We start from the raw sequence: 16,118 nt of genomic DNA, 5'->3' as shown, positions 1-16,118 counted from the left end.
TTTGGCTTAAGAGCAGTCTGGAAATTAGGCCCTTGTAGGGCAAGACTGGAGCAGGGAGATCAGTTTCCTGGTGTCTAGGTGAGAGAGGATGGTGGTGTGAACTTGGGTTGGTATGTAGGACGGAGGAGGGAGGTCGGGGATGACACCAGGCTTCTGGCTGCAGCACCTGGGTGCATGGGGTACAAAGAGCATAAGGGGTTAGGTCGCTCAGGTCAGGCAGTTGTTCTTGCGGTAAAGAGGACTTCCCAAGGCCAGCGCTCTGGCTACATCTGGTTGGGAATAAGGATGTAGCATCCTGTCCTTGGTCTAAGACCACACAGAGGAATTCTGGCTAAGTCCCTACAGCACACTCATTGCCTTTTGCCTCTCCCCCATACAAACCTGCCGTCCCAGTCAAGAAAGATCAAAGCTTTTGGCATCCCAGCTCTTCTCTGTCTCTGATTCCATCTCCTTCCCTCCTACTCTCCTGGGCTCAGAGATGCCAAGTGTGGGAAGATCCAGTGTCAGAGTTCCGAGGCCCGGCCCCTGGAGTCTAATGCAGTGCCCATCGACACCGTCATTGTGATAAACGGAAGGCAGATCCGATGTCGGGGCACCCACGTCTACCGAGGTCCTGAGGAGGAGGGTGACATGCTGGACCCTGGCCTGGTGATGACCGGGACCAAGTGTGGCCATAATCACGTAAGTTCCTTCCTCCAGCCTCACTCAGCCTCTGGGTTGCAGAAGGCAGTGGTTGAAGTGGGAGTCTGGTTGGAGGATGCCTGGGTTCAAATCCCAGCTTCTCCAACCTCTCTAGCCCTGTGGCTTGCATTCTTTATAGAGCATATTATTAAGAGCAAGACCCACCGCATAGAATTGTTGTATGGATTAAATGAGATAATCCCTGTAAACCATTTAGAAGGATTGGCTATTATATCTCTTTTGTCCTCATCATTAATTGTCACATGAATTATGAAATGGTCTAAACTAGGAGTCTGGAAAGCCTGGAGCGGCTATCTGAGAGTAAACTCTTGAGAATAATGTTGTAAAACACGTCTGAAGCACTCGGTGTAGTACCTAGCACAAAGTAAACGGCTGTCACCATGGTCATTATCTTTAAGTATAATATTTAAATTAGCATATATTAATATACAATTGAGTAATTAACATATAACCAATATATAGTAATATAGGATGAAATAACACATATTTATTATATGGGCTTCCCAGGCGTGGCACAGTGGTAGATAATCTGCTTGCCAATGCCAGGAGATTCAGGAGACTCTCGGGTTTAATCCATGGGTCAGGGAAATCCCCTGGAGAAGGAAATGGCAACCCAGTCCAGTATGCTTGCCTGGAGAATCCCAGGGACAGACGAGCCTGGTGGGCTACAGTCCATGGAGTTGTAAAGAGTCGGACACAATGTAACAACTGAGCATGCACACGTTATATTATTATATTTTCTTAAAATATAATATTTGTTGTTTGCTCCCTCATCGCGAGAGAAATAGCAGAACTTAGTTAATTGCCATCCTGTCCTTGGCTTTTGAGGTTGTTTTTTCCACTATAATAACCTGAAGCAGGCTGCCTTTTTGTGTCCCATATGTTCTGAATGCAAAACCTCAGTCTCCCGATCGCCAACCAGTGTCCCTTCTGTTGCACTGACTGCTTTCTTCTCATTACAGATTTGCTTTGAGGGGCAGTGCAGGAACACCTCGTTCTTTGAAATGGAAGGCTGTGCGAAGAAGTGCAATGGCCATGGGGTACATATGCTGGGGGTTCTGGGGCTCCTCTGCGATGATGTCCACGGGGGCAGGCCCTGTGGGAGGCCAGAGCTCTCTAGGGTGCTGACACCTCTTCCCTGCCCTGCCCTTGCTCCAGGTCTGCAACAACAACCAGAACTGCCACTGCTTCCGGGGCTGGGCCCCACCCTTCTGCAACACGCCGGGCCAAGGGGGCAGCATCGACAGCGGGCCCATGCCCCCCGAGAGTGAGTGGCTGGCCTGCGTGGCTCCTGCCCACATTTGTGAGGAGGGATGGGTGGCGTAATGCAGAGGAATAATAAGTCAGCACTGTCATCCTGATTTTTATAAATGAGAGAACAAGAGGGGCTGAGTGGGATGAGTGGCCCAGGCTCCAGCCTGGTGTGGGGCCCAGCTCAGTTGCTCTTCCTCTGTCTGTCTCCCTTCTGTTGAGGAGCCTGTTCCTGCTTACAGAGAGATTAAGACAGACCACAGGTTATTGAATAATCTATTCTATCTGGGGGTCAGTGGTAGCAACTACCCCTTCTCAGCCACTTAAAATTAATCATGAACCTAGGTCACATTATAGTGACTCAGATGCCCTTTGATGGACAAAGCTTAAAATGAGGAGCTGGAAACTCAGAAATGTATTTCAGGGATTCTAGTTCTTTGGTTTCCAAACTTAAAAAAAAATAATAGCAAAAGAAAAAAATTTTTTTTTTGAGCAAAATCTTTCAAGGAAGAAACTTCAATATATAAAACAGTTAAAAGTAGTGTGTCACTAGTCTATATATATTTTGTACATTTAGATTTATAATTATGAGAACATTGAGGCGAGTTTGGTGAAACCAAATGTGAAATTGTGGATTATGTGTGAGACTTCTAATCTTAGATCAATCTATATGTCTCAGTGTTTTGTGGTTGGTTTGTGTCCAGGAAAATCATGATTTAGGCAGAAAACAAATGGTAAATAATAATAGAGCTGGAATAATAGAGTTCCTTGCCTTATATGAAAAGGAATGCTTTTCAATTAAGCAGAAGTAGCTGGAGAAACTTTACTGTGAAGTCTCTGCCAAGCAAGTTGACCTGATTATTGAAGCTAGTAATAATATTAGTGACTTCCCAGTGGGACATATTATGTGCTTTTTTGTTATAGTTTGTTTTGTTTTTTTTTTTTTTTTTTTTAGTTTTTAAGTTAAAATAAGTAATACAAGGTAAATGAAAATCAAGGATCTGAAGAGTATCTGGAACATATTATTTGAAGTCCACTACTGAAGGTCCAACTGCTTCTAAATCTGCCGCTTGGGTTCTGTTTCTGGCAGGCGCTGGTCCTGTGGTAGCCGGAGTGTTTTCAGCCATCTTTGTGCTGGTGGCCCTGATGCTGATGTACTGCTGCTGTAAACAGAACAACAAACTGGGCTACCTCAAGTCCTTAGCCCTCCCTTCCAAGCTGAGGCAACAGTTCAGGTATGATGGGGTGCTGTGAGGGATTTGAGGTCTACTTGGGGGTCACAGCTTTCTGAAAGCAGTGCCTGGTTTTAAAAAAAGAAGTTGGTGGTGGTGGGTCTCATTTAGTTGGAAGGCAAATGCCCAGCGCACGTCACCCTCTCCCCTTCTGTTACACTCCATGACCACGGCAAACATTACTACCTGATTTATGTTGTAAGTAAGCTTGATTGAGCCTGGTCATCACTTCAGAAGCGTTCTCAGCAGAATGCCCTCAACCAATTCAAGCTGAAATATGAAATGAAACCTATCCTGTATCTAATGGATTTCCTCCCCATCTTAAAGCCCAGAAAGTGAGGCAACAGAGGAAAACTGATTAGCTCAAGTCAGTCACACAGGTGGCTAGACATCAACTCAAGACAAAGAGGAATTTTTTCCCTAAGTAATCCATTCCTGTGGGTATTGAAGATGTATAGTCTCCAAGTCCTCTGTTATAAATCATACTTTTTTCCAGAGGAGAATTTTAAATCCCAGGTCCTCCTGGAATGATGCCTGAGGGAGATTGGTTGATGGCTGGTAACATCCTTGTCTTCTTGGGGGGAAAAGGTCTTAAAAGGATGAAGAAAAGATACGGAGGCACACTGCCGTGTATGAGGCCAACTGTCTTTCCTTGGGAGTTTTCCACTGGCCACTGTCTCCATGCTGAGGAGCTGGGCTTCAGGAGGGCCAATCCCACTTCCACCAGGGCAGATTCAGGGAAGACTGAGCTGCTCGCTGGCCACACCTGGGTCAGAGCGAACTCAGGCAGTGACCTTCAATGAACAACCTGTGCTTCTCCTTCCTTGTTACTAGTTGTCCCTTCAGGGTGTCTCAGAACAGTGGAACAGGCCACGCCAACCCAACGTTCAAGTTGCAGACGCCCCAGGGCAGGCGAAAGGTAAGGGCTTTGCACCATGAACTTGGCTACTTTGACCTTCTCTCTTAGGACTCTGCTAGATTTTCCCTTAAGCACCTTTGTGGGCCCCTTGGGATTGGTAATAAACGACACTTTCTTGGCCTGAGAGATGGTCAGCTGATTCTACCATCCCCTCATGACTTTAAAAGTTGCATCTGACCTCTGGAATCCAAGGTCTTTCTTTGTGCCAGTGGGACACCCAAGGCCACCCCCAAGTTTTTAAGTGCATTAAGGGTTCCTGTGTCTCAGGCATTCCTCGTCTTATGCCTACAGGTGACCAACACCCCTGAGACCCTACGGAAGCCTTCCCAGCCTCCTCCCCGGCCCCCTCCAGACTACCTGCATATCGTGTCACCACCTGCGCCATCGCCAGCACACCTCAGCAAGGCTGCTAGAAACTCCCCAGGGCCCAGACCATCAGTAGAGAGGAAAGAATCATCCAGGGGACCACCCCCAAGCCGACCAGTGCCCCCCGCCCCTAAGTGCGTCCTCTCCCAGGTAAGTGGTTTCTCAGAAACCCTGCATCAGGAGCACTGTTTGTCAAGCCCTCAGCCACGAGGAATGAGGAATGATGGAGGCAGGGAAGAGAGAGCTTGCTGAGTCCTGGGCTGGCTGCCTTTTCTGCATTCTGGTCCATATTGGGCACACACAGTGTGAGGAGATGAGAAATATACTACAGAGGACTTCCTCCCTGGTTGGCCTCTTCTGTGATAAGCCAGCGCCCATCTTCCACCCCAAATATGCATGTTCAGTTAGTGTTTCAGTTCCCCATGGTCTTTTACTCTCCGCTAGGCCTTTGCAAATGCTGTTTCCTCTGCCACATACACTTTCTTCCCTTTGCATCAACATCTTGTGTTCATTCTTAGATTTCCTGTTAAACGCTGCTTCCTCCAAAAAGCCTTCTGTGACCCCCAGGCCCAAGTTTGGTGTCCCTGTATGTCTCTCATCATAGTACTTACTCCACCAAATTGTGCCGATCAGTACCTTGTACCAGTCGGGAAGTCTTCGTGAGGGATGTAGGGTGATGCCTTGCTCATCTGGGGGCCAGGTCAAAGGGCCTGGCCTCTGGGAGGGGTGGGCAGGGTCTGGGCCACCCCCCATCACCGGTGTTCTTTAGAAGCAGAGCTGTCCTGCCCAGCAGTCTGTTTACCCGCATGTCTGTGCTCTGATGGCTCCAGCTGAACCTTCTGGCAGCAGTTCCTACAGCACAGACACAGATGTTGGGTGCTGGCCAGGCGTGGTGCCTTCCGGAACCACCTGTGTGTTTTACCCTCAGCTGGGGTAGGGGACTTGCCCATTTCCCTCCTGGGACTGTTGTTTCTTGGGCGTGGTCCAGAGGACTCCAGGGGGCCCAGGCTGTCCCTGCCCCTAAGGACTGTGGTTGGCTCCAGGCCCTGGGGTCCCCAGGACATGGCAGTGTCATGGTTCAGCAGAGCCAGGAGCAACAGGTTTGGTTCTCTGATGATGCAAAGCTGCTGCAGTGCATGCTCCCTTGCTCAGTCACGTTCGACTCTGTGACCCCGTGGACTGTAATCTACCAGGCTCCTCCATCCTTGGAATTTCCCAGGCAAGAACTCTGGATCAGGTTGCCATTTCCTTCTCCAGGGGGGATCTTCCCAGCTCAGGGATCGAACCTGCATCTCCTGAATTTGGCAGGCAGATTCTTTACTCCTGTGCCACCTGGGAAGCCCTGCAAAGCTGCCGCTCTCTCATTTTTCTCATCTGGGGCAGGAGTGGGATAGAAAATTCCATACAGAAAGAGAAAAGAAAGACTGACAGGGAGAGAAGAAGCAATAAGAAAGAGAGAGGAGGAGAGAAGAGGACATGGAGAGTGTGTTAGGCTCCTTGGGCAACTGTAACAGACACCACAGACTGGGGGATGGGAGGTGGTTGCCGAAACCACAGAGACTACTTATTTCCTGACAGTTCTGGAGGCTGGAAGTCCAGCAGGTTTGGTTTCTTCTGCGGCAACTCTCCTTGGCTTGCAGGTGACTGCGTTCTCCTGTGTCCTCATGTGGTGCTTGCTTTGTGCGTGTACGCCCCAATGTCTCCGTGTGTCCACATTTCCTCTTATAAGGGCGGCAATCAGATTGGATTAGGGCCCACTCTAATGGCCTCATTTCAACATAATCACCTCTTTAAAGGCCATGTTCCAAATACACTCTCATTCTGAGACACTGGGGTTAGAGTGGCCACATGTGAGTTTTGAAGGGCACAGAAGGAGAGAGAAAGGGAATAAGAGGGAAGAAAGCAACCACGCGCAGACGAGGGTATGAGGGGAGACCAGAGGACCCCAAAATACACACCCGAAGCATGGCTTCAGGCCCAAACAGGGATTTCTCAACAGTGCTAAGGGCGGGCTACAGGGATTCAGTCTGGGCAGACGCCCTTCCTGGGAATTGTCCCAGGACTGAGTCTCTGCTGCCCTCGGTTTCTCTTTGGGGGGGCTGTCTCCCAGGGCTGAAGGGGCCAGGCCATGGGGCGGTTTGTAAGTAGGGTAGCCAGGACTTGCACCTAGGGCTGAGTCCAAACCCTTCACCATGTGGAGTTTCAGGTCCTGGTTGGGCTCTAGGGGGGTCCACACTCTCAGGTCTCAGCTCCACCACCACCTAGCCTGGTGACATGGACCCCTCTTGAGAGGTGGTAGGCCAAGCTTTGTTAACCTCTTCTGCTCTCTCTGCACATGTGTGTGAACTTCTACTTTGTACCTGGCAGTGGTGAGCAAAGCAGAAGCCATTTCTGCCTCCTGGAGCTCACAGCCTGCTGGGGAAGACACTGGTATGTGTGTAGTTACAGTAGTGGTAAGTGCTGTGAAGGAGAGGTTCAGCTTGCTTACAAAGAGAGTTATCGGGGACTTGATCTAGTCTGGAAAATCTGGGAGAGCTTCCCTGAGGAGATGACATTGGAACTGAGACCTGAGGGGTGAGCAGGAGTTCGCAGGTTGTGAAGGGCAGGAGAGGTTTAGACCAGGGATCTGCTGGTGGGGAAGCTTTGTGATGAAGAGAGCCCACAGATGGAAGGAGTTTCAGAGCCCCTTTGCCTGGGGCCCAAGGAACTATGATAAGAAGCTAGAGAGCCAGGAGAGGCCAGACTGTGCAATGGGCCTGGATTACAAATCAGATTTGCATTCAGTGGGAACAGGGCAGGGGTGGGATGTGGGTGATGTGATCAGATTTGCTTTGGGATCTCACTTTGGGCTACATTTAGGGAAGAGAGGGGCACAGTGCCTAAGAGAGGGCCCAGAGATGCTTCTGGGGCTATTAATCTTCCCTTTTTTTTTTAAACCTGGGTGAGGATTATGTTAATGTGTTCACTCTGATAATTCATTTGGTTGTATATTTATGACTCATGTTTTTTATGTATATTACACTTTAATTAAAAAGTCGTTTTAAAAAATGAAAGGCCCACTATGGTGGCAATTGATCAGAGGGGGATGAGGCTGAGTGCACAGACATTATCAGTTAGAAGGTTTAAACTGTGTCCAGGGGAGAGGTGATGGTAGCATTGACAGGGTGAAGCCCATGAGGGGTGTATAGAAAAGAAAATAGACAGGACTTGGGGAACAGTTACTGCTGAGGGTTGGGAGGGGATGATCCCCCCCTGCACAGCTGCCTGATGTCTGGTTTGGTTTGTGCAGCTTGACTGACAAGTGCTGCTGCTGAGAATGGGAACATTGGGCCAGAGCAGTTCACGGACTGTTTCTACCCCAGAAAAACATACTGGAGGTGAGGCCTCCGGTACGTGGCCAGTGGCACGACCCTGCTCGGGGAGGCCCAGTGTTGCCATGCTGACGAGGTTCCTGCCCAGATCACCTCTGTTAGTGGACACGGACATACACACACACACGCACAGCATTCCCCACTGCATCCTGACATCTGCACCCAGCTGTTGCTTCCGCCAGAATGTCTCTGTCCTGGCCTCCAGCAGCCGCTCTGGTTTGGCAGCTGTCTGGCCTGGAAGGGTGTTGGATCTCTTGGTCCTTAGGGGAAGGAATGGAGCAGGACAGCGTGGTTTTTTGGTCCCAAGAATCTGCTGCTCTTACTCATTTCTGCTTCCAGTTTTCTGCTTACTGAGAAGCTTCTTGCAGAAAATCTCTGATTTACTCCCACCCTCTCCCCATGCTTGCCATTTAGCCATTTTTATGCTCGCTTGTGACCCTCTCAAGAAGGGGAACCATCCAAGTCAGCAGGCCCTGAAACCCTCGCTTGTAGAATCAGCTTCTCTCTCGTACCAGCCTGGGGATCTGTGAGTGGTGGCATGGTCCAGTCTTTGCCCCTTAAAATTTGTTTTTTGATTACAGAAGAAATATAGTTATTTAAACTTTTCTGACTAGTGCAGAGTTTTATTATTTTTTTTCAACTAATGTATGTTGAGTGCTTGCTGTATACGAGGCCCTGTTCAGGAAGCTTGAGCTGTATCACTGAATCAGACAGAAAAGGACCCCTGCTCCTCTTTCTGGTCTAATGGGGAACACAGAGAGAAAATCAAAAATAAGGGAGTATACTGTGGTGGAATGGGATAAGTGATATATACCAAGAAAGAAAAAGTAGATTAGGATAAAGGGGTCTGGGAATGCTGAATGAGGGGGTGGTACAGGTTTTTAAATCCTATTCCCTTTTATTATTTAAAAAAATTTGGCTGCCCCATGGGGCGTGTCATTCCCCAACCAGAAATTGAACCTGCACTCCTGCAGGAAGCACAGAGTCTTAACCACTGAACATCCCAGCTGTAGTGGTTTGAGTCTTTAGAATTTTCTATATGTATGTATCATGTATGTGTACTACTGTATGTAGTATCATGTCATCTGCATATAATGGATACCTTGTATTTCTTTTTCTGGTCTTGACGACTGTAGCTAGGACTTCCAGTGCTATGTTGAATAGAAGTGGTGAGGGTGGGCATCCTTTTTCGGGATTGTAGTTGGGAAGGCTTTCAGCTTTTCAATGTCAAGTATTATGTTGGCTGTGGGTTTGTCATAAATACCTTTTATTATGCTGAGATATGTTCCCTCTATACCCACTTTGGTGAATTTCTGTTATGAATGAATCTTGAATTTTATCAAATGCTTTTTCTTCATCCACTGAGACAATCATGTGGGTTTTGTCTTTTCTTGGTGTGGTGTATCACATTAATTGATTTGCATATGTTGAACTATTCTTGTGACCCTGGGATGAATTCAGTTTGGTCGTGATGTATGATCTTTTTTATGTATTGGATTCAGTCTGTTAATATTTTGTTAAGGGCTCTTGCATCTACATTCATCAAAGATATTGGCCTGTAATTTTCTTTTTTGATGATCTTTGTCTGGTGTTGGTATCAGAGTGATGGTGGCTTCATAGAATGACTTAGGGAGTGTTCCCTTCTCTTTAATCTTCTGGAGTTGTTTGAGAATTATTTGTGTAAGTTCTTCTTTGTATGTTTGGTAGAATTCTCCAGTAAAGCCACTGGTCCTGGACTTTTGTTAGCAGGGAGTTTTTTTGTTTGTTTGTTTTTTATTATAGATTGTGTCTCACTTCTAGTGATGAATTATCTGTTCAAATTATCTATTTCTTCCGGATTCAGTTTTGGACGGCAGTATGTTTCTATAAACTTGTTCATTTCTTCTAGGTTGTCTGATTTATTGGTATAAAATTGTTCAGTTTTCTCTTATGATTTTTTGTATTTCTGCAGTGTCTGTAATTGTTTCTCCTCTTTCATTTCTTGTTTTATTTGGGTCCTCTGTCTTTTCTTCTTGGTGAGCCTGACCAGGGGTTTATTGATTTTGTTTATCCTCTCAGAAAACCAGCTGTTGGTTTTATTGATTTTTTTCTATTGTTTTTTAATCTCTGTTATTTGTTTCCTTTCAGATCTTTATTATTTCCTTCCATAAACTGACTTTAAGTTTTGTTTAAACCAAGTTTCTGCTTTTTCTAATTCCTTTAGGTAGTGGGCTAGGTTGCTTGAGATTTTTCTTGTTTTCTGAGAATGGCCTGTATCACTATGAACCTCTCTCTTAGGACTGCTTTTGCTGCACCCCATAGATTGTGTATGGTTGTGTTTTGCAGGGTGTTATAATTTTAAATAAGGCCATTAGGGAAGGCCTTATTGAGAAGGTAGTAAAACATGAAGGTAATGTGAAAGTACAAAGGAAAGAATTGTGCCACCCACAGACAACCAATATGGAAAATATGATTTCTTCTTTTAAAAATTTTATTTGCACAGGTAATAGTCATGTTAAAAAAAAATTGAATGTTCACTTGGACGACCCCTCTCACCATGCACAGCCCACTCGTAACCTCTCACCTCTGTTATCAATTTGGTCCTCATCCTTTCTGACTTCCCCCCGTCCCTCTGCATTTACACTGGCAGGGGGCTGAGGGAGGGTGACTTGTTTCTCTCAACTCTCCCCTGCAGCTTGTACCACACCTTGCCATTCCTCTTGGGCATCTTCCCACCTCAGCACTTATCAGCCTGCTTCATTCTTTTAAAGTGCTGTGTCATATGTCACTGTGTAATTTTAGTAATTTGTTGATGAAAATTTTAATTATTTATAATTTCTTTTGCTGTCACAAACAGTGCTTTGAGGAACATCCTTGCAGTTTCATTTCTGTGGCCCTGTGCAAGTAGTTCTCTAACATGGGTAAAAGGAAGTGGAATCATGTATTAGGTCAGAGAATGATCATGTCTAAATTGAGCATGATTTCTGATTTTAATAGATGCCAACTTGCTCTCCAAAAAGGCTTTTTTTCCTGAGCGGGTAAACATGTACACATACAATCTGTTTTTATAAATGGGACCATTCTTTTTAAACGGTATATCCCTCTTCTCATCTGCTTTTGGCCTGTAACATACTGAGGACGTTTTCTCTTGAACGGGCGCCTCTGGCCTTTGAGTGAGGCTTGTGGCTTTCTCCACAGGATCTCTCCAGGCCTCGGCCGCCACAGAAGGCACTCCCGGCTAACCCGGTGCCAGGCCGCAAGAACCTCCCTAGGCCAGGCGGCGCCTCCATCCTATGGCCCCCTCCCTCCGGGCCTCAGCAGACCCGGACCCCAGTGGCAGCTGCCCCAAAGGTGAGTCTTCAGAAACCCCTGAGGTTAAAGCTGAGAGCAGAGGGATCCAGGGGGCAAAAATATGGTTGAGAAAACAGACCAGTTCATGCTTCTTGGGTAAGGCTGAATTTCCAGAACAAAAGCCAAGGACAAAAAGCTTAGCGTTTCTTGGTGCCTGAATGACTGTCCCTTAAATTGGTGGTATCACCCCCTGGTGATAGAGGAGTTCTAGTTTCACACGAAAGCTGATGTTAAGGAGGCTGAGCTCTGGTTCAAACCAGCTCTGCAGCTAATGAGCTGAGCGGCCCTGAGCAAGTCACTCTTGAGTCTCCGATGCCCTATCTTGAAAGAGGTTTTAGGAAGCAGCAGTAGACAACCCCCATCCTGGGTTGCTGTGAAGCTCAAGGCAGTTAATTGCCATTAACTGCCAGCCTTTGGTAGGCTGTGCACAATGGCCTTTCCTAATATATCTTCCCTGAAGCTGACGTATTCTGTGCGGCCAGTCCTGGGGGTTGGGGCAGACAGGAGCCAGTGAGGAAGCTGGCTGACTGCCCTGTGTTCCCACGAGGCCCTGCAAACTCTGCAGACTGAGGTACAGCTTTGCTGAGAGGGAGGAGTGGGGATAGCTGATCAGCTGGGGTCAGGAGGGGTGGGGGGGCGTCATCATGCCTCTCACTGGAGAGTTGATGGACAAGAAGACACGTAGGCAGACTTCTGTAGAAACCATCGTTCCCAACTGTCTGTCATGTCTGCTCACCTGTCACAAGCAAGAGAAAAGCGCCCCACTGATTCCATTAATCCGCACGGATCTGACGTCTCTCTCCCTCCTCTCTTTTTTGCCCCAGTTTCCTGAATACAGATCACAGAGGGCTGTGGGGATGACTAGCTCGAAAATCTAGACTCGTCTAAAGGGGCTTCTCCCTTCCCTTGAGGACTTTGAATACCACAGAGGAGCCATTAGCCATGGGCTCTGGAAGAAGCATGTCTGGCCACCTCCGAGCTCCTCCTCCCCCACCCCCTCCTCCTGGAACCAGCGCATCTCTGAAAATCTCCTTCTCGACTCAGTGCCTCCTCGGCCTCCTCAGGGGCCCAGAGTGACTACTACCCCATGGCATCCAAGTGTTGTTTTGTGCAATATGCAGCCCCAGGTAGGAACAGGAAAGCGGAGGAGGACGAATGGCTGCGTCTCCCCCATCCACCCTCCAGCTGGGCCGTCCCCCCAGGGGTGCCAGTCCAGCTGGTGCTGGTGGTCTGAGCTGGAGCCCAGCTGGGAAGCTGGTTTAGACCTTCAGGCCAGGACTCAGCTTGGAGAAGCCATCCATCCACGTCTGTGGCGGAGGGTACACGTGAGAGCTTTCTATTGCTTCTGTCTTCCTCCATGGTCCCAGGCTGGCTGGAGGCGGGCACTTAGCCTCCCTTTTAGCTCTGGGATCGAGGGGTCCCTCCCACTGCCCAGGGCTTGGTCAAGGTCATAACTCCTGGCTCAGTGCTCACATGTGAACAAATCAAGTCCTCTCCTTACCACCCCCCACCACCCCCAAACCCCTACCTCCCCATATTCCCACGGGTCACTCTGACTCAGACAGGTACTATTTGTAGGCGTTTAGACAGCAGGGGGAGCACAGCCTGGGCCCCTCTGAGCCGTCAAGCCAAAGGTCGCCATCCGCTCGCCATTGATTCTTGCTTGCTCTGTTTTCTCTTTTCTGCACTTTCCAAGTGCCTCATGCTTTTGATTTCTCTTTGCGTGCTTGGACCTGCCCAATGTGCGGTGCTGTGGAACGCGATTCCCCAGCAGTCCCGACTTCCTGGGACCTGGTGCTGTGACTTGCAGGTCAGGGTCCTGCCTGACAGCTGGCCCCGGGATTTCCTGGTTTCTCAAGAGTGATGACTGGCATGGCCTCGGGCCATGGCTGTGAGCTCCTGGCTTTACTGTCCATGGTTTTGTGACCTCAGCAGAGCGCAGGTCTTCCTCTCACTCCCTGCCCTGAATCTAAGCATGGTCCTCAGGGACAGCAGCAGGTGTAGGGAAGGGAGCGGATGTCCTGGGAACCCCAACTATCCCCAGGCTGATCAGCGATGAGGCAGGTCTGTTGTCCTCTGAGCAGAGAGCAGACCTGTCTCTAGCGCTCCCTAGAGAAGCAGCCTTGATGGAACAGAGTCTGTGCCGGGACCAGCGAGACGATTCCTCATCCACTTCTTTGTGCTCTTTCCTCTGGTCCTGTCCTCCCCACAGGGAGGGGGGCTGTGCGGTGCTCTGCAGGCTGGGACAGTTGTCAGAGTCACCGGTGAGGTTCTCTGGGGCTGTCTCCCACCCCAGAAAGGTGCTGGGCATCTGGGGGCTGCCCACCTCCTGCAATGAACAGATGTTTGCTCTTGAAAACCTCAGTTCAAGGAAGAGGCTTGAGTTCTCACCCCCAATCATTAGCCCAGGGCCCCATTCTAGCTCTCCATACACAATGGGTGCTTAATCATTGTTCTGGGTTTGGAGACAGGTGGGAGATTTGGGCTGTGCACCTGGGGCACTCTTGGGGTGGATTTAGGAAGAGCTCAGGAAATGAAGTTCTCCTCCCTCAGGTAATCAGGTAGTTGTGATGTTGGTGATATTCACACCTCTGTCTTGCTGACAAGGGTCCTGGTTGCGCCCCATACCCAATGTCCATCATCCTCACTTCCTGGTGGAGTCAGGGGACAGCCTTCCATTTAAGCATGCTACTCTAGATGCCCCAGGCCTCAAGGCTGGGTCCCAGAAAATGAAAGGCTAAAACACCTCCCCCACCAAAATCACCCTTAATCCCAATCCCATGCCTCACCAATGATCCTGTGGTTCTATGCAGCTTTCCTCCCCCACATTAGGAGGTAGAAGGCTGTGAGGTGTGAGCCTCTTGAATCTGAAATCCACCCTCCCTGGAACCAAACCGGAAAGAGACCTGGGTTGTTGCTTTCTTGTGTGTTTGTTTTCCATTATTTTAATACCACCTCCATGTGATAAAAATTGTACTGTGAACTGGAAGATGGTTGAATTTTTAAAATCTGGTAAGACTTTTTGCAACCTGTTCTATTTACTGTTACTCTCTTGGTTCTGTTCAGGGAGGCAGGAGGCACCATTCTGGCAGGCCAGGGAGGCTGCCCAGGGGGGGACAAGACTGGCTACTGTGGCCCGCTTTTCCCCTCCTGTGTCCATGTGCTGCTTTGAGGTGACAAAACCCAGTATGGATTTAGGGAAGGAAGGACTTTACTCACAGGGATTACTGCAAGACTGGGGAAGGGAATGTTGAGTCAGGGGCATGGGGCAGTTGCTTTAGGAGAATGCTCGGGTGAGCTGAGCGGCTGCAAGATCTGTAAGCATCTCACAGCTCGGAAGGAAGAGGCCTTTTATAGGAAGGAGGGAGCATGGCTGGAAAGAACCACATTCAGGGACAGACTTTGTGGTCAGCCTTTGGGGGAGGGGCTGATGCTGGCTCTGGCCGAGGGCGAGTCCACGTGGGCAAGTCCATGCTCAGAGTCTGATGGGGAGGAAAGGATCTTAACTGAGGCTTGGTGGAGTGATTTAACCAGCCTTCTGTTCAGATGGAGACTGTAAATCTTTTTAGAAGCTGACTTAGCCTCCTACCAGTTTTTCAACCCTAGACTTGTTTTCCTTAAGAGCCTGGAAGGCATCTCTGAAATGTAAACCTCAAGGGATCTCAAGGGAGCTCGCATTGGCTCTCCTTGTCTCAGTGGGTTTTAGCCCAGGCACTAGGCTCCAGTGGTAACTGCCTGCTTACCTCCAGTTCTTTTTAGCCTTGTTTACTACTCCCTGTAAAAGAAAAGTTTCTCTCTGCCCCAGCTCTGAGAGCCTTGCAGACCTTATAGTGTCTCGTTGTAGATCTTACAGTGATGTCGTAGCCCCATCCACTGTGGCCATGACCCCTCTCCATATCTTGCTGTAATCCTTTAGAACAAAGCCGCCTCTTACCCATGTCAGGATTTGTTTTTTGTGTTTTTTTTTTTTTGCTGGGGGCATAGAAGACTCTCATGTTTTAAATTGGGGACTGGTTTTAAAGTCAGAGATTGCGTTAAATGTATGTACAACAGCTCTGCAGGACACCCAAGAAAACCAAGACTATGCCAACTGGAATGGTGCCCCACCCCTCCCTAGGGAACCTGCTAAAGGAGAGGCTCTGCAGAATCCATGCCCAATGCCCCCAGAGTCACCCCTCCACACACCCTCTCTCACTACCCACTGTGTGTACGTACGTATGTGTCTGGGATCCAGGGCAATGTGAATTTTCTTTTTATTTGGGAGATTGTTCACGGAAAACAGATCCTCTTTTCTCTCATTCACCTATTAATTGTTTACAATATTTGTATATCTATGCAAAATACTTGAATGGGCCATGGTGCCTTTTTTCCTTGTTTGTATTTAATTAAATTGTCATTTGAAATGTTGGCTGGTTTGACAGCTCTTGTTTGTTTGTTTTCATGTTGTACTGGCTAGCCTGGATAGGATCCATCCCTGAGGACTCCTCAGAAGATTTCCCACAGGGACCATCCACCCAGCCTGTCAGACCACCGTGGGAGAACCTGAGCCACAGAGAAGCCTGGGGTCTTTGCTGGTCTTTGCACCTGGACAAAGGCTGGTCTAGTTTAAGTAGGTCTGGGGTCACTCGGGACATGAGTGATACAGACCTACCTTGAGGATTTGAAGGAAATGGCAGCCCACTCCAGCATTCTTGCCTGGAAAATCCCATGGATGGCGGAGCCTGGTAGGCTACTGTCCATGGGGTCGCAAAGAGTCGGACGGAGCGACTTCACTTTCAAAGTGTTCATGGGAGGCTCTTAGCATTGTGATTGGTTCCTCCTAAGGGCTCAGGCATTAACAAGGGATGGTAAAAACAAACCAACAAAAAAACAAGGGATGTGCAGAAGTCTTCAGCGGACTGTATTCCCCAGACAGCCTTTCCCTCTTTAGTGAAGGCTGTGCTGCAG

General features: G+C 48.5%; 1 protein-coding gene across 1 annotated transcript in view; it reads left to right on the top strand.

Annotated features, from left to right (window-relative positions):
* Positions 1 to 15,578, top strand: part of ADAM19 (ADAM metallopeptidase domain 19) — an 86,272-nt gene extending 70,694 nt beyond the window's left edge. Inside the window, exons 16-23 of the mRNA XM_043913411.1 lie at positions 477 to 681; positions 1,665 to 1,742; positions 1,861 to 1,969; positions 3,044 to 3,188; positions 4,020 to 4,104; positions 4,396 to 4,620; positions 11,019 to 11,171; positions 11,996 to 15,578. Coding sequence (XP_043769346.1) covers positions 477 to 681; positions 1,665 to 1,742; positions 1,861 to 1,969; positions 3,044 to 3,188; positions 4,020 to 4,104; positions 4,396 to 4,620; positions 11,019 to 11,171; positions 11,996 to 12,049 — 1,054 coding nt within the window. The 3' untranslated portion in view covers positions 12,050 to 15,578. The remainder of the gene's footprint in view (positions 1 to 476; positions 682 to 1,664; positions 1,743 to 1,860; positions 1,970 to 3,043; positions 3,189 to 4,019; positions 4,105 to 4,395; positions 4,621 to 11,018; positions 11,172 to 11,995) is intronic.
* The last annotated feature ends 540 nt before the right edge of the window (positions 15,579 to 16,118 follow it).

The sequence above is a fragment of the Cervus elaphus genome, chromosome 9, assembly GCF_910594005.1.
Source record: "Cervus elaphus chromosome 9, mCerEla1.1, whole genome shotgun sequence".
In the NCBI taxonomy this organism is placed as follows: Eukaryota; Metazoa; Chordata; class Mammalia; order Artiodactyla; family Cervidae; genus Cervus; species Cervus elaphus.
Note: the sequence above shows the minus strand (reverse complement) of the source record. Positions and strands in the feature narration are given on the sequence as shown.